This window comes from Myotis davidii, unplaced genomic scaffold (genome assembly GCF_000327345.1).
Source record: "Myotis davidii unplaced genomic scaffold, ASM32734v1 scaffold167, whole genome shotgun sequence".
NCBI classification, from domain to species: Eukaryota; Metazoa; Chordata; class Mammalia; order Chiroptera; family Vespertilionidae; genus Myotis; species Myotis davidii.
The window spans coordinates 1830871-1857052 of NW_006300048.1; the positions used below are offsets into that span (position 1 = coordinate 1830871).

At 45.3% G+C, this 26182-nt stretch overlaps 2 protein-coding genes across 5 annotated transcripts in view; both read right to left on the reverse strand.

The window, feature by feature from the left end:
* Nucleotides 1–2665, reverse strand: part of GUCA1B (guanylate cyclase activator 1B) — an 11442-nt gene extending 8777 nt beyond the window's left edge. The window contains exon 1 of one of the 3 annotated variants that reach the window (XM_015572256.1): nucleotides 2216–2665. In XM_015572256.1, coding sequence (XP_015427742.1) covers nucleotides 2216–2422 — 207 coding nt within the window. In that variant the 5' untranslated portion in view covers nucleotides 2423–2665. The remainder of the gene's footprint in view (nucleotides 1–2215) is intronic. The other 2 variants (XM_015572255.1, XM_006776338.2) reach the window with 2 other exon arrangements.
* Nucleotides 2666–10409: 7744 nt separating this feature from the next.
* Nucleotides 10410–21675, reverse strand: MRPS10 (mitochondrial ribosomal protein S10). 2 transcript variants are annotated; one of them, XM_015572222.1, is made up of 7 exons: nucleotides 21578–21675; nucleotides 18940–19004; nucleotides 18779–18848; nucleotides 15091–15227; nucleotides 13981–14089; nucleotides 12034–12123; nucleotides 10410–10744 (listed from the first exon to the last, which is right to left on the reverse strand). In XM_015572222.1, exons 1-7 carry the CDS (start codon nucleotides 21623–21625, stop codon nucleotides 10661–10663), a joined length of 603 nt encoding a protein of 200 aa, XP_015427708.1. In that variant the 5' UTR covers nucleotides 21626–21675; the 3' UTR covers nucleotides 10410–10660. The 2 variants fall into 2 exon arrangements, with proteins under 2 accessions (XP_015427708.1, XP_006776402.1); XM_006776339.2 differs by having other exon boundaries at nucleotides 18779–18851.
* Nucleotides 21676–26182: the final 4507 nt, after the last annotated feature.

The window sequence follows — 26182 nt, forward strand, 5'->3', positions numbered from 1 at the left end:
TAATAAGCTAATAGTATGCTAAGGCTGCTCAACCACTCACTATGATGTGCACTGACCACCAGGGGGCAGTTGACTGGTCAACCAGTCACTATAATGTGCACTGACCACCAGGGGACAGACGCTCTGACTGGTAGGTTAGCTTGCTGCTGGGGTCCAGCGACCGGGACTGAGTGAGATGGGCCAGACATGCCCTGGAGCCCTCCTGCGGTCCCTCCCCAGCTGGCCACCCTCCCGCATCCCTCCCTTCCCCAGTCGTGCACCGGTGGGGTCCCTCAACCTGGGCTGTGCTCTCTCGCAATCTGGGACCCCTCTGGAGAGCTGCCCCCTGGTGGTAACTGTGCCCCCACAGGGGGAGTGCCACTCAGCCAGAATCTGGGCTCATGGCTGGCAAGCACAGCAGCAGTGGTGGGAACCTCTCCTGCCTCCGCAGCAGCACTAAGGATGGCCATCAGTCGGACATCCCCCAAGAGCTCCCAGTATGTGAGAGGGGGCAGGCTGGGCTGAGGGACACCGCCCCCAAACACACACACCAAGTGCACGAATTTCGTGCACCAGGCCCCTAGTATAAAATAAATATCAAAAATATACATCTTTGTTTTACTATGCATGCAAATATCAAAATTTTCTCTATGTGACATGGCACCAGAGTTAAGTTAGGGTTTTTCAAAATGCTGACACGCCGAGCTCAAAAGGTTCGCCATCACTGCTCTATAAGATGCTTACTGATTACAAAGGGAAAATAGTAACTTGGAGAAACCCAGCAGGCACCACATAACTAAACCCCAGCAAAGGGACAGACCAACGTCACCTGCCCCCTGACATCGGGCACTGAGGACAAAGGCCACTTCTGCTAGAAGTGCACAACCTGAATCTAAAATGTCAGCGTCAAACAAGACAGAGAAAAGCTGAAATTAAAGGCTCCAAATTAAAGGGCAAGGAGACAGGACAAGTAAATGCAATGAGTGATCACCCCCACCACCAAAGGGAAAAAAGCATAGAAGGGCATTATCGGCACAAATTGACCAAATTTGAATATGGATTGTTAATTAGATAATAGAATTATATCAGTGCAAAATTTCCTGATTTTAATAATTGTATTAGCTTATTTAAAAGAATGACCTCAGCCAAAGCCAGTTTGGCTCAGTGGATAGAGCACCGGCCTGCAGACTGAAGGGTCCCGGGTTCGATTCCGGTCAAGGGCATGTACCTGGGTTGCGGGCACTTCCCCAGTGGGGGGTGTGCAGGAGGTAGCTGATCGATGTTTCTCTCTCATCGATGTTTCTAACTCTCTATCTCCCTTTCTCTCTGTAAAAAATCAATAAAATATATTTTTTTTAAAAAAGAATGACCTCATTTTTAGAAGAAACACAGAAATACTTAGGGATAAAGGGCGTAATGTCTCCAACTTGCTCTGAAATTTGAAATCCTATCAAAATAAAAGTTATAAAGAAAGGAAAAAGAAATTGATGAATGTATATGCTAATTTGTAAGACCAGATGGGGTATAAGGGGCCCAGCTATATTACGCCCAGGGCTAAATAATCTCTTTTGGCTCCTGAATTGTTATATTGAATTTTTAGATGAACAAGGAAGATCGACACATTTAGGATAGTAAGTTTTGTGACATAGGACCTGCTTTTAAAAAAAATAATTTCCTCTCTTTATAAAACACAAACTGCCTCCCAGGAAGGCACACTTGTCTGGGAGTCTGGACCTCTGAGTAGATGATTGTGGGCAGATGAATTCACTTCCTTTTGCCCCCGTTTTCTCATCATTTAATCTGAAGTAACAACCCGCTCATGCCCTCACCGGCTTGCTGCTGACTCAGAAGCAGAGGAGGAGCTCTGGGTGTTTGCCAACACGGCCCGTCCCATTTGGGCAGCTCTTTTGCTCCTTATCTTTAGAGTGACAGGGGCTCGGGTGGGGGTGGAAACCAGGTCCTCAGGCTGCGAAGCCCTGGCTATAAACAGTGTGCCCGCTGCCCAGCCCACCTTCAGCGCCAGGAGTGGAGACAGGGACAGTCAGACGAAAGTGCAGATGGAGAGGAGGGGAGAGGAGATGGAGAAAGAGTGAGACAGAAAAGGTGAGGGGAGTGGAGAGAGAGGAAGAGCAGGAGGACTGGGAACTGGGAGCCCCTGTGAGGCTGCTCTTTGAGCTCCAGGATGAGAAATGGGCCAAGTGGACGGGCCACCAGTCCCCCCTTCAGGGTGCCTTACCCCGTTCTTGTCGAAGGCTCGAAACATGCCCTCTACATACTGGGTGGCCTCCTCATTGCCCGTGACCTTGAAGAAGCGCTTGAACTCGTGCATGAAGAGCGTGCCGCTGGGGCACTCCACCACGAACTTCTTGTACCACTCCTGGAGCTCCGCCACGTCCATCTCGCCCGCCGCCTCTGCCTCCTCCCAGCTGAACTGCTGCCCCATCCTGGCCCCGGAACGGCAGGGAGCAAGCGTCTGTCTCCTCCGGCTGCTGCTGGTTGATTCGGCTGCTGCTGGTTGATTCGTAGGTTAGGGCCCTCTCCCTCCCTTTCCTTAGCTTAGCCAGCCTCTTCACCATCTCCCGGGCAACTGGACATGATGGGCAGTATAGGGCGCAGGTGACAAGGGGGACAGAACCAGGCCAGCTAAGCGTCCTAAGATCATTAGAAGATTCCCTCCAGCCTGCTAAGCTCCCCCAGCCGCACCCCTCCTCTTCATATTGTCAACCACTCAGCTAAGTCACCCAGAAGATTCTGAAGAGGGAGAAGGGGAGGGAACTGAGGGGAGAGTAGAGCAAAGACCAGTTGGGAAGACAGGCTGAGACCCTCCCATGGCCTACATGCTCCTTGTCCCTTTAGTTGGGCACCACACTGCCCCAGAGAGGCCCATCTGGGAGACATGGGCTCCTGGGCTCAGCCCCTCCGTGCTGCCTAGTGAGAAGCAGCAGCACCTACAACTTGAAGGGCTCTAGGTGAGCAGCTGTGCCCGAAGCTAACTCAGTCCCCGCCTTGAGTCTTGGAAGTTCCCCACTTTCCAGTTGAAAGTACAAATGCTTCCCTCCAACACCCTTCACCCAAGACCTGGAGGCTTTGCTACTTTCTCTCCGCGTGAGGAGGATCTGGGAGCGCGGCTTAGGACATCTCTGAAGTCTCTTACTTTTATACTAAAGGTATATGCACATTTGTTTTTGAGTTAATTATATATTCATGCTTGTTTTAATGCAATATAAAAAAATGATCCCTCCAAGAAATCAGAAAACCCGCAGCACTGATTTTTCTAGAATTTAGGGGGAGTGATTCCAGTGACGGCCCGTCTTCCGGGCAGCACCGCCTGCCTCCCATTGGGTGCTCACCTCTGAAGTGTTGGTACAGAGGCCTGACCTCTCATGGCTCTCTGCCTCCATGCGTCCCTAACCACTCCGTTGTTCTACCTTCCTCCCCATTCCTGAAGTAGGAGCTGCACTTCCTGTCATCCTGCCAAGTGCTGGTGGGCTCCCCCCCACAGCCCCCACCCCTCAGGGTCTGGAGAATAAGGCCAGTCTCCTCCTTCCTCGTAAGCATCTCTTCCCCCTACTCTTCTTCCCCTCAAAATGCCAGTCCCTTCGAAGCCATGTCCGACTCCACCCCTCCATGTACTCCTCCTCGTTGCCATTATTCACTAGTGACTTCACGTGTGTCTCAAAGCAATGCTAGGGACAGCCTGAGGTGGAGAGCTGACCATCCCATGTGGGCCTCAAAGATCCTCATTTCCTTAGTTCCCAGAAGCTCTCCCTCCATCCCATGCGGGCCTCCCATCACTGAGGTCCGGCCCGCAGCTGCAGCATCTGGGAGCTTGTTAGACATGCAAATGCCCTGGCCCCACCTCGCCTACCGAATCAGGAACTCAGGGTGGGCCCAGCCACCTGTTTAAGCCCTCCAGGTCCTTCCAATGCACAGTTTGGGAGCCATTCCTGGGCCTTGCTATCAGGCACTTCTGTCCCCCCGCCGAGACATTCGAACAGCATCACCTCTCCTTCCAGCTCACGTATCCTAACACCTGCACTCCAACAAGTCACCAGCCGCATTGAGACTCGCAACCTATTGATCTTGTATTTTTTAAAACATCTGTCACCTCGCTTATATCCCACTTTCCTCTTATCTTTACCCTCGGCCTGACACACCTGACGTTTCCTTGCCATGACCCTGACCTTTGCACCCCTCTCTCCCTCTAACTGCTCACTTGGCAAAACCTGACCCTGGCTAAAGCTAACCACTGACTGTGCTAACACCTCGCCTGCACCCAGGAGTCTGAACACAGAAACAATCATAGAGTCACGCTGGCTGCACACACATCAAGTAACTGCTTACCTCTCGCCGACCTCCCCTCCCCTCCCTGGGATGACTATCCCACACGCTTCCCACCCTCAAACCCTCCACCCACTCCCACGTTCAGCTGATGACCTGTCAAGCTTCATTTCAGAGACTCAGACACATCAGACAGCCACCTCATCTTCCCACCGGACACACTCCCTGCATCTGAACCGCGTGCTCTGCCTCGTCCTGGTTCAGCGGAAGCAGCGTTCCTTCCCCGCTTCTCGCCGGCCAGGTCCTCCACTTGTTTTCTAGGCTCAGCTCTCCAAACTTCCTCCCCACGATTCCTTTCTCTTCTGCATCCTGCTTTTCCTTCTCTAATGGATCATCCTCATCTGAAGACAAGCTTTAGTATCACCATTAATAAAAGAAACTCAAACAACAAAAATCCTGCCCTGACGCCACATTCAGGGTCCCATTACCACCTGCATGGGCCTATGCACTGTACCTTCATGGGTCACAAGATAAATATGGAATAAATATTACATACGTAAATATTTAAAATATTTTATCACTCATTGGTATAAAGATGAATATAATCCAGTCCAGCCCAGACTGGATTAAATTCATCCTTCTGATTTTGAAAGAAATTACACACTTAAAAAGAAATTTAAAATATTGTGGTCCCTAGGCACTCTGGATCTCTGGATCCACTAGCCCTGCCCACCATCCACTCCATCCGCTGTCCTAATTTTGGCTTCTCTTACAACAAAGCCCTTTGTGGCAGATCTGTTTTCCAAAATCGGCACAGCAACAGATCTGGTGTCACGTGTTCCTCCACCAAGGGGCAGTCTACTTCTCCTTCTCTTCAACCCAATTGAAGAGGATGGGCAGGGGGACACCATGTGACTTCCAAGGCTAGGTCATCAAAGGTGATACGGTCTAGGCCTGGCTTTCTCAGGACTTGCCCTCAGAACCCAGACGCCATGTTGTCAGGAAGCTCAGGCACATTCAGGGATTCTGGCTGTCAGCCAGGCCCAACCATCAGACTTGTGGGTGAGCGAGTAACTCCAGGCCCAGCCTCCCAGACACCCCAGTTGATACCAAATGGAGCAGACAATGACCCCACAGAGCCCTGACCAAACTGCAGATTTGTGTGCAAAGTAAATGTTGTCTTCACTTTAAGCTACTAAATCTGGGTATTTTTCTAGGGTAACAATAAATAACTGACCATTCTCAAACCTGTCTTCTGTCCTCATCTTTCTTATTCTCTCCTCAACTTACTCCAATTGGATGCTCGTCCCCATCACTCCATGGACAAGGCTTGTACAGGGGTCACCAATGACCTGCTTTCGTTACTCAGCTTGCCAGCAGATTCATCATGGTTCGCCAAGTGAATTCTTCCTCCAAATACTCAGGTTTCAAGGACCCACACTTGTCTGGTTTCACTCCAACCTCACTGATGGCTCATCGCCTCCATTTTACCAGATCTCTACATGCGTGGGGCTTCCCAGGCTTGTTCTTGGTACCCTTCTCATCTACCCACATTCTCCCCATCCCCAACATTACATACCAGTTGTAGGCCGACGGCTTCCACACTTATATCTTCAGCCTGGACTCTCTCCAGAACTCAGATTCATGAACTCAGCCGCCTACTGGACATCTATCCTCAGATGGCAAACTCAGCAAGGCCAAGGCCAAACTACTGATTTTCTTCCCAAATCCCTTCTCAACTGCAGTCATGGCATCATCATTTACCCAGTTGCTTAGGCCCAAACTTAGATGTCATTCTTGACATCTAGGTCTCATTTTGATCTATTAGGAGGTCATTCCATCAGCTCCACCTCTAAACTATACCCTGAATCAACCACTTTTCATCACCTCCACTACAACTCCAGTCCAGGCCATATCCTCTCACCTGGGCCGCTGCAGAAGGCCCTAACCAGTCTTCCTGCCCCTCCTAACAACCCCCTCCTCACAGCCCCTACCCAGCAGCCAGAGTAGTGTGTTCTAAGGCATAAATCAGATCCTCACTCACCCACTCCAAACCCTCCAATGGCTTCCCATTGCACTCAGAATAAAACCCATACTGCTCCCCATGGCCATGACGCATTATATCATCTGCCCCTGCCTGCTGTGGTCATGTTCCCCTGTCCCTGTCTGCTGACACACCAAGCTCACTGGGTCTTAGCACTGACTGGTCCTGCTGCTTGGACTGCTCTCCCCTCAGGTCTTCACATGGCTGCCTCCTTGACCGTCTCCCCTCAAGGAATTCTGACATCATCTTACTTCATTTTCTTCATAGTGTTTAACTAAAGTTGAAACTATCTTATTTTTTTCCTTATTATGTCCTCCCTATAGAGTCTAAGATGCTTGAGGAGGGGGACTTCACCTTGTACACCATGCAATTCCCAATGCCTAGGACAGTGCTTGGCACATACAAGAAACTCAAACACTTATTGAGTAACAGAGCAAAGTGCATGACACACAGTTAGTGTTGAATTAATGGGAGCTATTAGTCCTTAATTTTGCAAGACAACTCCTCTTGACTCCTTTGAGTGCCTGGGTTAGCAGGTATTTATCGATGTGAAAGATAATGGGCCTTTAGAACTAGAAGAGGCCTTGAAGATCCTGCTCGGTGATTTCCACCTTTCTCCATCTCATCACACCTGAAGGCATGTGCCCATCAGTGGCTCTGGCTCTGAACCAACAGTGACTCAACTGGCTCGGTGTGAAGATGGTGTCATCCCTGACCATCTCTTCATATTTATGGATATTTAAGCAAAATTGAGGAGTGATTAAAGGACATTAAAAAATTGTATGAATGAGATATCACTTGATTTAGACTCTGGCTAAAGAATCTAAAATTCAATTGGCTTTTCATGTGGGTCAGTTGACCATGACCTGCCCCATTAATACGCTGAGCTGTTGAAGTATAAATATATCATTTCAAAGAGGATTAGGACTCCACAGAGAGAAATGATAGCTTAAAGCGAGTAATAATAGTAAGGGTTTAAGGAGGGCAGGGCTAGGAATTGAACGGGGATTTGCAGAGAACCTGGGGGTTCACAGGCAGTTAGCCATAAGCTCGGCTCCAGGTATAAGAAATGCTTGAGCCATAGACCTGGTCTGCTGAGCCCTAGCTGGGCCTGGCCCAGCAAATAACCTCCATTCTGGTTCTTGTGACCCAGTGGGACCCTCCGTGATGCAGCCTAAACTCTTGTACTGCCCCCTTACACCCTGTGGACCTTGAGACCACAGGGATCAGAATCACAGTGTGTATTATACTTTTTATCTTTATTCAGATCACATTTACATCTTTTATGCCTTAGATTCCCCCACTCCCAGTTGATCATTTTACTTCCAAAACTTAGGGGAAATAAGTACGTTCTGCCAATGTGAAAGGGGAAATAAATCTGGACTTTAGGTTTGAATATTCTGAGTACCTCCTACTCTTTAAAAAATAGGTTCTGGGGCTGTCCCTGTCACTAATCTGAACTCATACAAGTCTGTTTCACCCTTTTTGCCTCAGCTTTACCTGTAAACTGAAAGGGTACTGAATGGGGAAGTCAGAACTTGGTTTTCTGTCCTAGAAAATGGGGGTAATAACAGTAACTACTTTATTGGGTTGTTACAAAGATGAAATGAGAATATCTGTGACTATGTAAAATGCTTGGCATAATGTATGGCGGTGATTACAATGCACATTACATGCTTTCTTAGCTAAATTAACCTTCACAGCCCTTCCAGCTGGTATCTAAACCGTGCAGTGCACAAGCATCTGGGGTGCCATCGGATTTGCACTCCATCTAGTGATAACTATTATTCACTCATGTCTATTACTTACTCGGAACTATGAGGTGTTCTATAAGTTATCTAATTTAGTACTCCTACCTTAATGAGGAGGCAATGTTTTCTACATTTTACTCAGGAGTAAATTGAGGCTCTGACAGGATTAACTATCTTGCCCAAGTTTATTGCAGTTAGTGGGTTTGAACTCTTATCTGACGCAGACCTGTCTGACTCCAAAGTCCATGTTTTCTCTACTCTGCTACTCATTAGTGCTGCAGTAAAACTGAATGTAGGGAAGGAGGCATGGCAGCTGACAAACAGAAATGCTAAGAAATTAAGACTCCTTCTTTAAAACAATTGCTTTCTATATTACTGTGGTCTGTGTAAGGTGACCAAAGGAACATATAAGTAATTCTTTGAAAGCATTGAAACTAGGCACCAACAAGTCTAATTTGTAGAGTTCTATCAATAATTTCAAACAGACCATATTATTATTTTGTTTAATATGAAAAGGAAATATATTTCAGATTAAAGGAAGCAACAGTGAACTCAGGGCTACCTCTCAATAACGTCACTTTGTACCTGCCTTCAGGTTCATACTACCGTCAGGTCCCATTTTCTCTTACCACCTCCCGTCCACACTATGGACAGACAGTGAGGCTTGGGCAGTAAGTCTAAGTTTTAGAATATGCACTTTATGTGGGAGATTCAATTAAAAAACACTTTCTCAGCCTACCAGGATAAAGAAAGTACCTTGTTTATACCAAGAAGTAGGTTTCAAATACTTTTGTCACAAAAGTATCACTACTTTTTGTCACGTGTATAGTTAATTTGCATATTTATCTTAAAACAAGATTTTAATATATAATTTGAAGTGCCAACCTGAGTAATCTGGTTTACGGGTTAATTGAAAATGAAAACAGTCGGACTCGGATGCACCCCTTTAGCTCACAGTGAGTCACTGGAGCTGAGTGTGCATAAATCATCCTATCATACTACAGTGATTAATATTATCTAAAAACACATACAAAAAAGCTGTATTTATTTTTAAAGAATTAAAGTTCAAATAGGTCACAAATTGCTGCTTTGCTAGATATAATTACCATTATATTGCTCTTGTTTTATTGACTAGTTCTTAATCCTGAGCCTTATACCTGCTTAGACCCGAGATAAGCATGCTTTAGGCATTTGTGAATGACAGTCAACAACTGGGCTGAGAAGGGAAGGAGGCGAGGGGCCCCAAGGCTGTAATTCTCTTCATGTTAATGACAGTAATGTAAGTCTGATACATAAGCAGCATGCATTCAAAACACCGATACCTGATAGCAGGTAAGGAAGAGAGAACAGGAATTCCAGTGCAGGGGGGGAAACTGAGAAGACATAACTACTCCAAAGATGTGAAGAAAACCACAAAAGACGAGGCCCTGGTTCTGCTGTAAAAAGGAAACGAATCACTCCCTGGGGGTTGCTCCATCAACAGTCTCAGCCCGTAGCAGCCCTGCTTCTTTCGGGGCTTTAACCTCTATCTAATTTCATGGAAAGTAGACATCCCCAAACAAAAGACCGCCGTTACCCCGAGAGAGGCCTTCTTATCAGCGAGGAACTTAATAAGGAAAAGAGTTTGTGCCTTGCACAATTTTTAAAGGCTGCTATTTCTATTCAATTTTTGGTAAGTTAACAAAATAAGAGCCCGTTGAATGAATGAATCACAGGATGGGTGAAATGATACAGTGGTAATGTCTTGAGAGCTTAAATTCCATTACAGTGACCCTTTTAGGCAGCCCTGCAGGGTCTGGGCCACTAGAAGGTGCAGTATATGCCTCAAGTGTGCTTGATCTGCTGCAAAGTATATTCATTTTCAAGAATGGATAGCTTAAATGAGGTCAAATTTGGAGGTCATCACCCCCGAACAAACAACTATATGCTGGCCTGTTCTAGAGTATCAAAAACTTCAATTGCTCAGTGTTAAATTAATCAAATTAACCAAAGGTTCCTCCTAGGACAGCGGTTCTCAACTTGTAGATCATGACCCCTTTGGCGGTCGAACGACCCTTTTACAGGAGTCGCCTAAGACCATCCTGCATATCAGATATTTACATGACGATTCATAACAGTAGCAACATTACAGTTATGAAGGAGCAACGAAAATAATTTTATGGTTGGGTCACAACATGAGGAACTGTGTTTAAAGGGCCAGAAGGTTGAGAACCACTGTTCTAGGAATTTCTAAAGAAAAAAATGTATGTGAGCAATATTTCAAATATTCACTTTCAGTTGCATGATACGCTGTAAATTAAAATTAGTACAAACTAATAATTGAACAATAGCAGAATAAAATATAAATAGACTCCTTTGGTACATAGTGGTCAAAACGGTTTACTCACATTTGGTAAAATCAGAACTGAAATGATGACATGTGTAAAAGGACAGAGAAAGTGGCTCTTCCACTGCAGGCCATTGTATCCTTAGTGCTCCATCCCCTGCTGCCCATGATCAGGACATGTGGACTCAACAGTGAACCGTCTCAATTGGCAGCACGCTCCACTTGAGCCCACGTGGCTGCCCGCCCGCATTCAAAAGCCCGCACAACTAGTCTGAGACTTTATGACTTGCTTTCTTCCTTTTCCTCTGGTATCTTTTCCCAGATTGGCTCCTTGATGTGTTCTGGTAACCGTTCTAATTTTGTCTAAAAACAGAAAAATAGAACTATAATATAATGTGGACTTAACTGAACTCTTTGGCCACAAAATAGATTAGTTTTGTCCCCTTAAATCCTCTTGACTTCTTTTACCTCCCAGCCCCTACTTGCCACCAATCCCCTTCCCCCATACCTCTCTCACCTTTTTGTAGGCTTTGAAAACAGAGAGAAGAAAACTTGATGGTATATAAAACTCTGATACATATAATCTATTTAATCTTCAGTGATTTCTAGGGGCTGCCACCTAATGTGGTCCCCATGTCTGAACAACTACTGGGAGGGAGGGAGACTTTGGAGGTAGCTTGGGGAGGATGTGGAGACCCCAATCACTGTGGCAATCTTGCCTCCAGGTCTGCCACAGGCCCTCCCCTCCACTCAGTGGGCCAGGACCAGGCTGCAATCCTATATAATAAAAGGGTAATATGCAAATCGACCGAACGGCGGAACGTCCGGTCGCTATGATGCGCACTGACCACTACGGGGCAGATGCTCAACACAGGAGCTGCTCCCTGGTGGTCAGTGTGCTCCCACAGGGGGAGCGCCGCTCAGCCACAAGTTGGGCGACGGCTGGCAAATGCAGCGGTGGTGGCAGGAGCCTCTCCTGCCTCTGTGGCTCACTAAGGATGTCCGACTGATGGCTTAGGCCCGCTCTCTGTGAGGAGACTAAGCCATCAGCTGGACAACCCCTGAGGGCTCCCGGACTGCGAAAGGGTGCAGGCTGGGCTGAGGGACACCCCCCGCGCCAGTGAACGAATGTCATGCACTGGGCCTCTAGTGTATTACAACAATTACAGATTGTTGGGGGAGGTCATCAAAAAGACATGACCGCCTGTTTGACCTGTGAGCTGAACCCAGGCAATCAAAGGCTCCTTGCCTCCTCCCCTGTGTTTTGGAATGTGTGTTCTGCTGCCTTCCCTGCTCCCAGAACCTGCTCCAAGGTTACAGGTTTGAGATAGAAATGTGGTATTGAGACTTTCTGGACTGGGTACATGACTGACCCAGTTAAAGTCTCCTGGGTATGTGAATGACCCAAGTTGGGGCCTCTATATAACTTTTAAGATTTGGCAGGTGTGTGCAGAAAGCAAACTGTCTGGCAGCTGCCCATGACAAAGCTGGTGAGTAAGTTCTCCTGCTTATTAAATCTGCCACCTACCCCTTGGAGTGGTCTGCCTCTCTGTGCTCTCTCCTTGCCTCCACATCCAGGGGTGGTTTCAGATTACACCTAGGGAGCTCCCCACACACACTACCCCCAATAGAGGTAGAAATTAAAGTCATACCTTTGTAACTTCCATGGCAACTCCTTCAGGTAAGTTTCGCTGAATGTATTCCAAGTAGACATCTGCTGTACTTCCAGTTAGATGTTTTAGCTGAAATTTCAAACATGAAATTGGTTCATACTCTGCTGTTAGAGTAGAAATTCTAAAGTTTGATTGGTAAAAGTGGTAGAGCCTTTTCTTCCTCTATGGAATTTAAACAGAATCCCAACTTTAAAAGCCCTGTAGCTCCTCTGGTGGAACTGAATGGAGAGCACGGCCCTGAAGCACCCTCCTCCCAGATGTCTGGAAGCCAAAGCTGCATGGAACCCAGCTGGCCAGCAGGTATCAGAGCAGTATATTCACAAGACAACTTAACACACAACACAGAAGGACACAGACTAGATTAGTGATGGCAAACCTTTTGAGCTCGGCGTTGTCAGCATTTTGAAAAACCCTAACTTAACTCTGGTGCCGTGTCACATATAGAAATTTTTTGATATTTGCAACCATAGTAAAATAAAGATGTATATTTTTGATATTTATTTTATATATTTAAATGCCATTTAACAAAGAAAAATCAACCCAAAAAATGAGTTCGCGTGTCAGAGGTTCGCCATCACTGGACTAGATGGTAAGAGTTAGCATGAGATGTTCTACATGCTTCATGCTGAAGTGTTTCTGTTGGACATGGGCGCATACAATTTTGGAGTTTTTTTTCCATTTAAGGGTGGAACTACATCTTAATATTTGTATCCTCAATGTCTAGTCTAGCACTTCCAATGTAAAAGATGCACAGTTGTTTTAATAACATTTATAGATCATTTACTACGTGACAAAGTATTCCCAGTGTTTTAGATAAATACCTCATTTAATCCTCACATAACCTAGGAGATGGGTACCATTATTATTCCCATTTTGTAGGTAAAGAATTGAGGCACAAGGCATACAGCTAGTAAGGCATGCAGCTAGGAACTGGCTGCCTGACTCCAGAACCCATGCACTCCTTAACCACAAGACTATGTCAACCCTAGTGGATGCACAAATGAATAAGGTGAATGAAAAATCGTAATGCTGCCCCTCACAGACATGGGAAATCCAGGAAGCATACGAGAAGAATTATTAGACCTGGGTGGAAATTTAACTAGAATTTTTGAAAAGCAAGCAAATTATTCCAATGCTATCCTATTGTATAAAACTTAGTCAGCTGCCCTAGCTGGTTTGGCTAAGTGGATAGAGAGAGCATTGGCCTGTGCAGACTGAAGGATCCCAGGTTCATTTCTGGTCAAGGGCACATGCCCAGGTCGTGGGCTCGATCCCCGGTGGGGGGCATGCAGGAGATGGCTGATCAATGATTCTCTCTTATCACTGATGTTTCTATCTCTCTCTCCTTCTCCCTTCCTCTCTGAAATCAATAAAAATATATTTTAAAAACTAGTCAGCTCCCTAGCCGGTTTGGCTCAGTGCTCAGTGTTGGCTCACAGACTGAAGCGTCACGGGTTCGATTCCAGTCAAAGTTATGTACTTCAGTTGCAGGTCGATCCCTGCCTGCGTGAGGCAACCAACCGATGTTTCTCTCTGTCTCTCTGCCTCCTTTCCACTCTCTCTAAAAATCAACGGAAAGAATATCCTCGGGTGAGGGTTAACAAACAAAAAGTAATGCTTGTATGGTTTGATCTGTTGCTCTGAGAAATATAAATTGTTCTAGGGGTAATCAAATTTTTAAAAAATTAAAAACAGTTAGTCAGCATCATCTGCATTATTAAGCTGAAGTAGAGCTATTCTAAAGGATGGCTTTATTTGAGTTTGATTTTCCTGTCTGTTGCTCCCATAAACACAAAAGGTCCTTTTACCATCTCTGCAACCATTAGCATGAGCTGACTAAAAGGAAGGCAGCCAATGTGAAAGTAAAGTTATGGTAGTATGAAATGGGGCATTTCAAAAATACCTGACGATTTGAAATAAACTCACCTCTAAGCATCTGTAAAGTGTTCTCATTTCATACTGAACTCTGTGCTTCTTGAAAATATGCACTGATTTGAGAAGAGTAAATCGCTCTATTTTCCTTGGAGGTTCATGCCTGAAAGTTAATGGGCAAAACAACAAGCTTAAGCTAAGGGATGATAAAACCTTAGTCAGTGATATTAAAGCACGATCCCACAATTTTGTAGGTCAGGTTCATGCTCAATTACAGGCATTAACTACTATTTACAGACTTCTACTTGTCAGGACTATCATCTATGCTTAACAACTGATGTTATAAAGCTCAGGCCAAAATAAACACCTTGGACAGCAACACAAACATTTTTTTTCCACAGCCCCAAAATTGAGCCTTGGCATGCAAGTGCACGCACCCTCAAACACACACACATACCCCTCCAGCTTTTGCAGCCTTGAAGTCCCTTACTGACCAAATATACGAACTGTGAAAAGCAACACCCGTGTGATGGACACAGTGGTAATGTCTGCTGTATGTATTATTTTAGGAAAATTTACAGATAACCCATAATCATAAAACTATAGTCTGTTATGGAAAACATGGATTCATTGTGTTTTGTAAAGAGGCGGACAGACTGGCAAAGCCCCAAATGGGCCTTGTTCTACATCAGGAGCAGGTGACAAGACAAAGGAGGTGGTTACACTTGACGCTGCAGTGACTTCAGGGCCATATGAAGCTCACCTTGCTCAGGCATGAAATTACTGGGTGAATGGTGTTTCTCAGGGCAGTTTTGAAACAATGAATATATTAGCCAAAGAGCATCAAATCAAAGGATCTATAAAAGGACTGCTTGCCCACCTAACTGCCCCATCGCGATCCCGGACATGAGGGCTTCTTGGATCTCCTGTCTATGAAATTGGTAGAGAAAGGATTTCCTTCATTTTCGTGGTTCACTCATTCTAGTATTTAAACATTCTAGAAGACAGGAGGGATGATCCTGCTTAGGATAACAGGACAAAGCTACACCCTACCTAGCATGAGTTCTATTCCATTTTAAGAGCTCACACTTGGCTGGAATCAGCACCATTTTCTGGCTGATCATGTTACAACTGACAGGTCAGATTAGGAAAGATTATACTTACACTTCAATAGAGATACCAAGTTCTTTAGCAGCAAGCACGGCAAAATATTCGTAACTGTCCAACACAGCCTTATCATGGCCTTTTACTAAAACTGACAGGCGCTTATACAATGTGTCTGGTTCATCAGAAATAGTTATCTACAATTTTGAAATAAAAAAGGAAAGGTTCATTTGTGGTTCCTCTAATATTTGCAACTAAAATATTTAACATATTATCCTCACTCAATTGAGCAACTTCAGAGTTTAGTAATAAGTGGGGAGAAAAATGCTATGTAACATTTTAACACTATAAGCTTAAGTATCTAATTACTATCACATTCAGATCTGCACAATGACCCTTAGAATCTGTTAAAATGCAGTTTGAATCAAAGGGACTTTCAAGGCAACAAAATCACTAATGGAACCTTCTAACTTAAGAGTTATTGAGCTCCAAATTCACAATGGGAAAGGATTTTTGAGTTTGTTAACAAAAGTAGCCTGGTCAGAAGACCTGGATTGAGAATTAAACTCCGCTACTTCTAGCTAAATGACAATGGGCAAGTCACATAATCTCACTGCACTTTAGTTTTCTCATATATAAAACAGAATACTGCCCTGACCGGTTTGGCTCAGTGGATAGAGCGTCGGCCTGAGGACCGAAGGGTCCCAGGTTCGATTCTGGCCAAGGGCATGTACCTTGGTTGCGGGCACATCCTCGGTGGAGGGTGTGCGGGAGACAGCTGATCGATGTTTCTCTCTCATCAATGTTTCTAACTCTCTATCCCTCTCCCTTCCTCTCTGTAAAAAATCAATAAAATATATTTAAAAATAAATAAATAAATAAAACAGAATACTGATGCTACAGTTCACAGCATTTCATTAAATAAGAAAACAGATTAAAGTGTTTATAAATGATAAAACATCCTATATAATAAAAGCATAATATGCAAATCGACTGAATGGCATAATGACTTGTCAGCAGGAGGTGGGGCTGGGGAGCAGGAGGCCAGCGGTGGAGGGGTGATGGGGGGTGGGGGGGGCAGGGTCAGCTGCTCGCCAGCAGGCACCCAACTCCTGATCAGACCACCCCGGTCACCTACCGCAGAGGGAGGCCAGACTGCGGCTCTCGGACTGTGAGAGGGTACAGGCTGGGCTAGTTGTTATATAAAGGTGAGTAATTACTATTCATATTTTTTCTTTTAATCCTCACCTGTGGGTATGTTTATTGATTTTAGAGAGGAAGGGAAGAGAGAGAAACAGAGAGACAAACACTGATGTGAGAGAGAATCATCAATCAGTTACCTCCTGTACATGTGCCGACCAGGGATCAAAACCTGTAAACTAGGTAACGCCCTGACCTAGAACTGAACCACAGTCATTCAGTGTGAGGGATGACGCTTCAACAAGCAGCCGCCCCGCAAGGGCCCGTTCATATTCTTTGTTTTAAAATGTCTTTTTATTAATTTTAGAGACAGAGAGAGGGAGAGGATAAGGTCAATGAGAGAGACACTGATCAGCTGCCTCCTGCACGCCCCCTACTGGGGACTGAGCCCACAACCCGGGCATGTGCCCTGACTGGGAATCGAACCAGCGACCTCTCTGTGCATGGGACAATGCTCAACCAACTGAGCCACATGGGCCAGGGCCATATTCTTCTTAAAAAATACATTTTTACTGATTTCAGGGAGGAAGAGAGAGGGGAGAGAGAGACATCAATGATGAGAATCATTGATTGCCTGCCTCCTGCATGTCCCCTACTGGGGACTGAGGTTGCAACCCGGGCATGTGTCCTGATCGGAATTGAACCACAACCTCTTGGATCATAGGTCAACACTCAACCTCTGAGCCACACCAGCCAGGGTAGGGCCATAGTCTTTATTAGGCTTTATTCATGGTTTTTCCTGTCATAATAGAAAAATTACTCATTTCTAATTAACATGTTATGATACTGACTGTACATTAACTTCTAACTCTCCCGCCCGAATACTTAAAATCTTAGCAATAATGGGTCCGATGCTTCTTTCTTCCAAGAGGTGAATTACCTCCACTTCATTCATCCATTAAAACAGTAATTTATATACTAATCCAATGATTCAGGGTTAATTACTTCACCCCTAAAAGGAGATCTACTTACATAATCAGGAAGCTAGACATTCACTCTCAATTACCCCAAAGAGGGTTGTTAGAAGAACAGAATATACTGATATCCTATGGCAAAAGTTGGGGGACAAGGGAAGGGGGAATATAGACCTAAGATGTATTCTTATTGTTTCCTATAGATTTTTTTATTTTTTATTTTTAAATATATTTTATTGATTTTTTACAGAGAGGAAGGGAGAGGGATAGAGAGTTAGAAACATCGATGAGAGAGAAACATCGATCAGCTGCCTCTTGCACACCTCCTACTGGGTATGTGCCCACAGCCAAGGTACATGCCCTTGACCGGAATCGAACCCGGGACCCTTCAGTCCGCAGGCCGACGCTCTATCCACTGAGCCAAACCGGTCAGGGCTCTATAGATTTTTTAAAATTAAATAATTAATTTATTTTTTGAGAGTGAGTGCATGAGAGAGAGAGAGAGAGAGAGAGAGAGAGAGAGAGAGAGAGAGAAAGAGAAAGAGAAAGAGAAACACTGATTTGTCGTTCCACCTATTTATGGATTCATTAGGTGATTCCTGCATGTGCCCTGACTGGGGATTGAACGATACATACCTTGACTTATTGGGACGACACCCTAACCAACCAAGCTATCTGGCTAGGGCTCCCTACAAGGTTTTGAACCTGTTAAAAATACTAAAATTCAGGAGATTTCACGTAACAATTTATATTTCAGTTTAGCTTGGAAAATTTAGACAATCTGGCATCACTAGGTTTGACTTCTCAACGGCAATAAGTAGCTAGAGTAAGTAGTAGCTGTCTCACCTATCAGGGGCACAGTGGTCATTGTGACCACCCTGTCACCCCTCCTTACAGTCTGGGCCATGCAGGCATCTGAGTTGCAGACCTGAGGTATGTATGTATTGTCATGGAAATATATCCAGTCTCTAAGTGAAAAAAAAATGAAACAGAGTACATTATGTATAGCACAATTCTACTTTGGTGTGCATGTGCCTAGATAGAATGATTGCGTACAGACTAATGTCTAAAAAGATTCAAACTAAACTGTTCGAGGGTTATTTGAGGTGTGGAATTGGAAAAAATGAGACTTTATAAGGATTTCAAAAAATTACAAATAACAGAAAAACTGGATTGAAGGAATCATGGCCTTTACTTAAATGGAACAAGGTCATAAGCTACTTCTGATTTTACTAGTGTTACTGCTCTCTCTCACCGTCAAGGCCTGGCTGTCTTAAAATGAGAACAAAGACTTGACAGCTACAGGAAACAAATGTTCCTTGAACACATCACACATTCTGCATCATTAGTTATGACAATTCTTCACATTATTCTGAGTTACAAGCAAAAGACTGCTCACTCCCACACTTATGTGGGATAAATAATTTATTCTTTTAGAACTTGCCTACATACCCTGAAAGAGAACATGAGCACCAGGGACATCAGAGACTACGCTACTCAGGCACACTATGCAATGGCCAGGAATCCAGAACAACACTTTTAGTCATAAAGCATTTGGGAAAGAACCCCCAAAGGAAATAAGGAAAAGTAACCGCTGACGTGGCTCCCTATGCCAAGATGCAGGGAGCACATACCTCAGGCTTGGTCAAGTCCTTGGGAACATCAACGTGTAGGTTTGAAAACTGAACCCACTTCATACTGGAACTGCTGTGTGGAGGGAAAAAGAGAAATCTAAGTCAAACAGCACAAGCGCCCATTTTCTTGTTCAGTGCAGCACATCCAACTGCATACTTACAGAAGAAAGGCACCATTTTTGGATGTTCTGCTCTTAGAACTGCTTACAGAAAAATCCCTCGAACCCTTAAAAGAAAAAGGAACATGTAAGAATTAAAGTCAATCCCCAAACCATTCATAGTTTCCACTAAAAAAATCAAAAGATGTATGCTGTTTCAAATAAAGAGCTATCTCATTATTTCTGATGAAGATATTGGGTAACTAAAATGCCAAATTAGATTTTATTTAAAAAAAGACAATAGTAGCATTGATAATCAAAAGGGACTCTCAAAATACTAGAGAACCTACATATTTTAAAGCTTAGAAGAAAATTTTAAAAACAAGTAATTCTCACAATAAAATAACAGCTATAAATTAAATTTGTAGACTTCAAAGAAAAAAATGTGGCTTAATATCCCCATTATTTTTTACAGATTAAATGTAATTCAACATAATACTTATTTGCCTCAATACTTTTGAACAAAAATGTCTTTATAATTTATTAAATAGAGTTGAAATAAGAATTCGGAAGTACACTTCTTTTGAAGCTTTTATACATATTTTCCAGCATATGTATTTCTTGGCTTTGCCGGGACTACTAGCTTATAAACAGAAATATACACTGAAACTGACATCCATTTACAGCATGACCGTGCCTCATAACTCAACAACCCAGCTTTTCCAATTCCTTTATTGTCAGCTCCCCCTAGTGGATCAAAACTTCTAGTTGAAGGAAACGTGGTACTATATATATTTAATTTGCCATCTGTTTTTCCTTTAAGCTTTCCTGAGATTTAAATACAGATCTTGTAACACAGAAAGCCACACCTGAAACCTACATGATCCTATTAACCAATGTCACCCCAATAAACTTAATTTAAAAAGTGTAACCCAAGAAACTGGAAGCATGCTAGGATCCTTAAAACTACTCTGAAGATGAGAATAACTGTTTAGCACAAGTGAAGTTTTATTGTAACAACTGAAGGTCATCTAGAGAAAGATAAATATCACATGATCTCAATCATTTATGGAATATAATGAACAACATAAACTGATGAACAGAAACAGATCCAGAGACAGAGAAGCATCGCCTATTCTTAGTTTATGGTCCTTCTTCCCCTCTTAACCCAAGATGGAAGCAAATTAAGCATTTTATTTAATATAAATGAATGTTATTTAACATTCTCCCTTGGATTGGGGGAAAGACAAAAAGAGGAGGCAATCAGGTACAACAGCAGGTAGGAGGAGGTAAGCGCCGTTCTTCACCCATAGCCACACAGGAAGCTCCCTCCCCACCTGTCTGCCAGGGACCCCGCTGATTCAGCTGTACCCCTGCCACTTCCATTCTCCCAGTATCAACCTCTGCTTTTACTTATTTTTTAAAAGTATTGATTTTTGGAGAGACAGCGAGGATGGGAGGAGAGAGAGTAACATCACTTGACCGTCCCACTTACGCATTCACTGGTGGATTCTTGTAGGCGCCCCAACTGGGATCGAACCCAAACCCTGGGACCAGCTCCCACCTACGGAGCTACCCGGCCAAGGCCAACACCCCTGCTGCTGAGAGCTGGGGACTAAGCGCCGTTACAGCCAAAATTAACCTTCAGTTCTCAGTTTTCTTTTTGAGGAGGTTAAAGAGTACCTGGGTAAGTGTCTTCGTTCAACATTTCAACCTCTCACACCATCAGTCTGGTCTTAAGAACAGTGGTTCTCAAAGTGTGCCCTGCGGAACCCCTGCCCTGCGGACCCGGCACACCCTCGGGGGGCCGGAAGGCGGAAGCGACTCCACGGTAACACTGAGGCTCCCAGGCGCCCTTCACCCTCGTTCCTTCACCAGGAACGCTTCCAGGGGCCGAGTGATGGTGGTGTGAACGCAGGGGCAGCCGCGCGACTCCAGCCGTCTCCCATCCAGCCAGACATTAGAGAGATTTGGGAAAACATGAAACAACGGCCAGTCGTCTCATCCTCACTGACTGTTTTGGGAAATTTAACTATTGCCACAAATCTGTCCGTTAGGCTAACATGTAAGGGGCGTACTGGTGTTATTTTTCAAGTTTTATTTTCGAATAAGCGAAATACATGTCGATAACCAAGACTCACAAAAACCAGTTGTCCGGAGCTGACCTTTTTTAGGGTGTAAAGAGGGCCGAGGCCCCAAACCTCGAGGACCGCTGCTTAAGCTGTTGCTTCTTCCGGGAACCTCGCGGAGCTTATGCCGTCGCGCCCCCCTCCCTACCTCTCCCACCTGCGTGACGCGGGTCTAAACCTCAGAACCCCGGGCCGGAGGAGAGGGTCTCCATTCAGTCTGCGGGGAGAATGGAGACCTCAGCCCCGAATTGTCTTCAGGCGAGTTTCCCGTCTTCTGAGCCTCGGCTTATTTTGCAAACATAAAAGGGGAGGAAGTTGGAATGTATGAAGTTCAACATCCTTTCCAGCTCTGTCATTCTTTTTGTTCCTGCCTTTGCCCTGACTTCTGTTTTATCCCGTGCGAGAATTCGAGGTAAAACCAACCCCTTTCTTGCTACCGTCCTGCAAAGGAGCCGAGATGCGGAATAAAAACGGGAAAGGCTCCTGGTGGCCGGAACGGCGGCTGTCAGACAGACTGAGGGGCAACTGTCCCTGCGGGCCCGCCTAGACCCCCCAGCCTGCCCGGTACCTGCCTGCCAGAGACGCCGGCACCAGGCCCCGAGCGCTGCTCGCGCCGCCATCTTGCCGTCGGCGTCCCAGGATCGCTTCCGGGTCACAGTGCGTCCTCGACCATAGAGTTCCGCAACAGGAGAGAGTGTACCCTCTGTTCCGGCACCGGAACGACCATAGAGATAGAATTCCGTGCTTTTTAAGGGCGCGACTGAGCATGCAGGCGGCTTCCCGGCCGAGACCCGAGCTCGGTGAGGTCCCTTCAGCCCATTTGTAGATCGTTACCAAGGTCCCGCAGAGTTTTCCTCTACAAATCGCTTTTTGTCCTGTGTGGTTCCTGTTCTTTAGAGGCAAACAAAAACACGTGCTTGGAAAAAAATATATATCGACAGCGGTTATCTCTGAGTAGAGGATTAATGGTTGATTTGTTTTCCTATTTCTGTAGCCTTGTAGTTAAGCCGTTAACCCTGCCTTCCTCCCCCACGCCAATTGGCATTTTTGTCTGTCAGCCATCCTGTGCACCACTGCCCCACGGAGCTTCCCAAGTCTTCATTTCCTTAGGTTGCTCTAGTGCTTCAGACCTTCACCCAGGACCACAGCCAAAAGGTGTTATAAGCAAAAGTGTCTGGTTATTAACGTCTACCCTAATTGAGCTCCAACTAAAAGGCTTGTAACTGGGTTTTGCTGTAATAAAAATTTTCTTCCATTGGTGCAATTCTCGAAGCTTTGTTTCTCTCCAGTGCTTTCACATACACCATCCTAGATAATAAAAGTCGAATATGCTGCCGAAACCGGTTTGGCGCAGTGGATAGAGTGTCGGCCTGCAGACTGGAGGGTCCCAGGTTCGATTCCGGTCAGGGGCATGTACCTGGGTTGCGGGCACATCCCCAGTAGGGGGTGTGCAGGAGGCAGCTGGTCGATGTTTCTTTCTCATCGATGTTTCTGACTCTCTATCTCTCTCCCTTCCTCTCTGTAAAAAATCAATAAAATATATTTTTAAAAAAAAGTCTAATATGCTACGTGTCTGGTCAACTGGTCTGCTGTTCAACCAATCAAAGTATAATATGTTAATGATATGCTAAGGCCGCTCAACTGCTCACTATGATGTGCACTGACCACCAAGGGATAGATACTCTGACAGGTGGGTTAGCTTGCTGCTGGGGTCTGGCTGATCAGTGAGGTCCCTTGGCCTGGCCTGCACCCTCTCACAATCTGGGACCCCTCGGGGGATGTTGGAGAGCTAGTTTCAGCCAGACCCCACTGGTGCATGAATTCGTGCACGGGGCCTCTAGTTTAGTATAATGGAAAACCCTGGGCTTACAATGAGGAGATCTGGGATGTGGACCCAGGTTTACCATTTAGCTGAGTGACTTGGGCAAGTTCCTTTCCTGCTCTGAGCCTCAATTTTCTCATATATCAACTAGAGATGACAATAATAGTTTCCTACTTCAAATAGTTGGTATGAGGATTAAATGAGATAGTGATGTATGATGTTTACTACAATGCCTGGCACCTAATAATGCAAATCGATGGCATTTGTACCATAAAGTTGCTTCGACCTCACCTGCCTCCCAAGATTGTTGAGGAGATTAACATGTTTAAAAAATCAAGTTTGTGGGAACATTGTGTAGCATTTAGAGTATTGTGCACATGTAAAGTTCTTTGTTTTTCCTTCCCTGCCCTAATTTGCAGGCTAGAGAACCAAGGAAGAGGTAGAGTGATTTGCCCAGTATCACACAAACTGATGAAAGATTTAGGACCCAAACCCAGTTTTCCTGCCCCTTAGACCAGCCTCTACTTATTGGAACTCATTCCTTGCAGAGGTGTGGTGGAAACGCCCCGTGCAGTCCTATATCAGAGCGTGGAAACTCCACACTTCACCTGTGCACACCTCTGCCGTGCTCGGCTCTGCCCACCTGCCAGGCTGCCCAGCGCCTTTTTCAGGCTCCCACTCTGACCTGTGCCGTTCCAAGTTGGCTGGTCTGTCTCCGCCAGCGGGGTTTCCAGCAGCTCCCCAGTTCTGTCGCTGCTTCTCAAGTTTGCACCAGTCTATTTGCAACTTCTGTGACCCTTCGGCCTGCCTCTGCCCTTCGAGTGCCCGCAGCTGGGGGGTGGTCCTGCTGCCACATGCTGGTGACATCACAGCTTGCAAATGACTTTCCCTGATGTTACCTAGTCTGATCCTCAGAAGAGGAAATGAGGAAACTGAGGCTGAGATGAAGCGACTCACACAAAATCGTATGGTGAGTTAGTTACAGCTGAACCAGTGACCCTCGTCAGGACCCCAGTTTGATGCCTCTCCGCCCGTGCAGTGGGCTGGTGCTGGCCCTATGGTCAGCTCAGTTCCACTTAAAGCCTCTTTGGGTGTGAGGATTGGATTCCCACTTCCCCACCCTCCTGCAAGTAAAGGTGTTTATTTTATTTTTAAGTCCTCATCTGAGGATATTATTTCCATTGATTTTTTTTTTTTTGAGAGTGAAAGGAAATGGAGGGAGGCGGGAGAGAGAGAGAGAAACATTGATAGGAGACACATTGATTGGTTGCCTCCCACACGTGCCCTGAACGGGCCAGGAGTTGAATCTGTAACCAAGGTACATGCCCTTGACCAGGAATCAAATCCATGACCCTCAGCCTGCGGGCGGATGCTCTGACCGCTGAGAAAACCAGCCAGGCCTATTTTTCATTTTTTACTTTAAAAGACAAGTGTGGCCTGGACTGCTCTTGCCACTGGGTATGTGGACTCAAAGCATCCTTAAGGATTGGATACCCTCTCCATTCCTTTGGCCAAGCATGGTCTCTATTGATGGGCTCTCTCTGCTTACAAATAGTGTCTGTGCCCTCAGAACTCTGCCTTGATGTGGCCAATGCCTGCTGCCTTTGACTCATAAAGTTTCTCCATTCATCCTCTCAAATGTGGGAATTTGATTTGGTCCCCTTGTTTTTCTGGGCTAAACCTCGCCAAATGTCACCTAGTGGCCAATGGCAGTGGTCAGCAAACTCATTAGTCAACAGAGCCAAATATCAACAGTACAACGACTAAAATTTCTTTTGAGAGCCAAACTTTTTAAACTTAAACTATATAGGTAGGTACATTGTTATTAACTTAATTAGGGTACTCCTAAGGCTTAGGAAGAGCCACACTCAAGGGGCCAAAGAGCTGCACGTGGCTCGTAGTTCACACAAACACTCCATCCGGCCCTCTGGTCCAGTTTAAGAACCCATTGTGGCCCTCGAGTCAAAAAGTTTGCCCACCCCTGGCCTAATAGCTTGGAGTCAGGTGCCAGCCCTGGTCCAACTAGCTGAGGGCAGGTGGGAGTCATTGTGAGGGGCAAACCCTGGTTTTGCCAACAGCAGGGCTGTGGACAGGGCTCTGTGGTGTGGTATATGGGCAAGGACAGTGTTCTGAAGCTTGGCCTACTATAGGTCTCTTGCCTACCACCTTCCAAACCTCTAGCTTAATGCAGATGAGTAGGAGGTCAAATAATTCTGGAGAGTTGATGCAAGTCCACCTTGCTTTATATCCAGGAAAAATAAAAGTATGTGCATCAAATATTTCTAAGTTATATCATATTTTGATTGCACCAGTGGGTCTATCTTATTTTTTAATTTTTTTGTTAATCCTCACCCTAGGATACTTTTCCATTGATTTTTTGGGGGGGAGGGCGGTAAAGAATTATGGTCATCTGGAAAGCCACATGGGCTGAGCCACAGAATGGTACCCGACTCCATTGATTTTTAGAGTGGAAGGGAGTGGGAGAGACAGAAACACCGATGTGAGAGGAACACATTTGGTTGCCTCCTGCACGTGCCCTGAAGCAGGGCTGGGGATCAAGTCTACAGCTGAGGTATGTGCTCTTGACCGGAATCAAACCCAGGACTCTTCAATTCTCAGGTTGACGCTCTATCCACTGAGCCAAACTGGCCAGGGCCAGTGGTTCTGTTTTAGAAGACAGCTCTTTTCTCTTGGTTGTGATGGTTTCATGGTTAATACTTATCTCCAAACTCATCAAGCTATATACAGTAGATATGCATAACTTTTTATGTCAATCACGTCTCAATAAAGTGGTTAAAAATGGTAATACTGCCAAAAATAAAATTACACAAACAGAGGAAGTAACGACCCAAAACAGTCAAAGGGGAGATCAGTGTTGCATGTAACCGTGTGTAGGAATGCAAAGCAAGCATGTAGGGCTGCAAACACTTCCCTTGGGTTGGGATCGGGGGGAGAACAGCTCTTTTCAAAAGATTCTCTCTCTTATTTAAAGGACATAATCAGCCCTTGGGCTTTTATACAGGAATATCTGTGACCCAAAGATCACTGCGGTTCACTTCGGAATATATTATTCAATTTCTTAACATGCCTTCCTAATTGTCTTGCTTGTGTCAACAATAAAACTCATCCGCATTCCTAGAGCGAACTGTAGCCAGCTGGCTGTGGCTGAGTCTGTGGAAATTCAGAACTGACTTTAGGTAACTTCAGAAGAGGTTTTGTTTACACACACACACACACACACACCTGAAACATTAGCGATAATTAGTTTCACAGATCGTTGCTGAGCACCTATTCTAAATTGCTGTGCATATGTGGGTAATGGTGAGGCAGTTCACAATATTAATAAAGCATGACC

Excerpts from the sequence above, each read along its gene's own strand:
- MRPS10 (XM_006776339.2), bottom strand. The coding sequence starts at position 21,625 with ATGGCGGCGCGAGCAGCGCTCGGGGCCTGGTGCCGGCGTCTCTGGCAG. Across the intron at positions 19,005-21,577 it reads GGTGCCGGCGTCTCTGGCAG|GGTTCGAGGGATTTTTCTGT; the intron begins GCAGGTACCGGG and ends TTTTCTTTTAAG. Across the intron at positions 18,852-18,939 it reads AAAAATGGTGCCTTTCTTCT|CAGTTCCAGTATGAAGTGGG; the intron begins GTAAGTATGCAG and ends CCCTCCACACAG.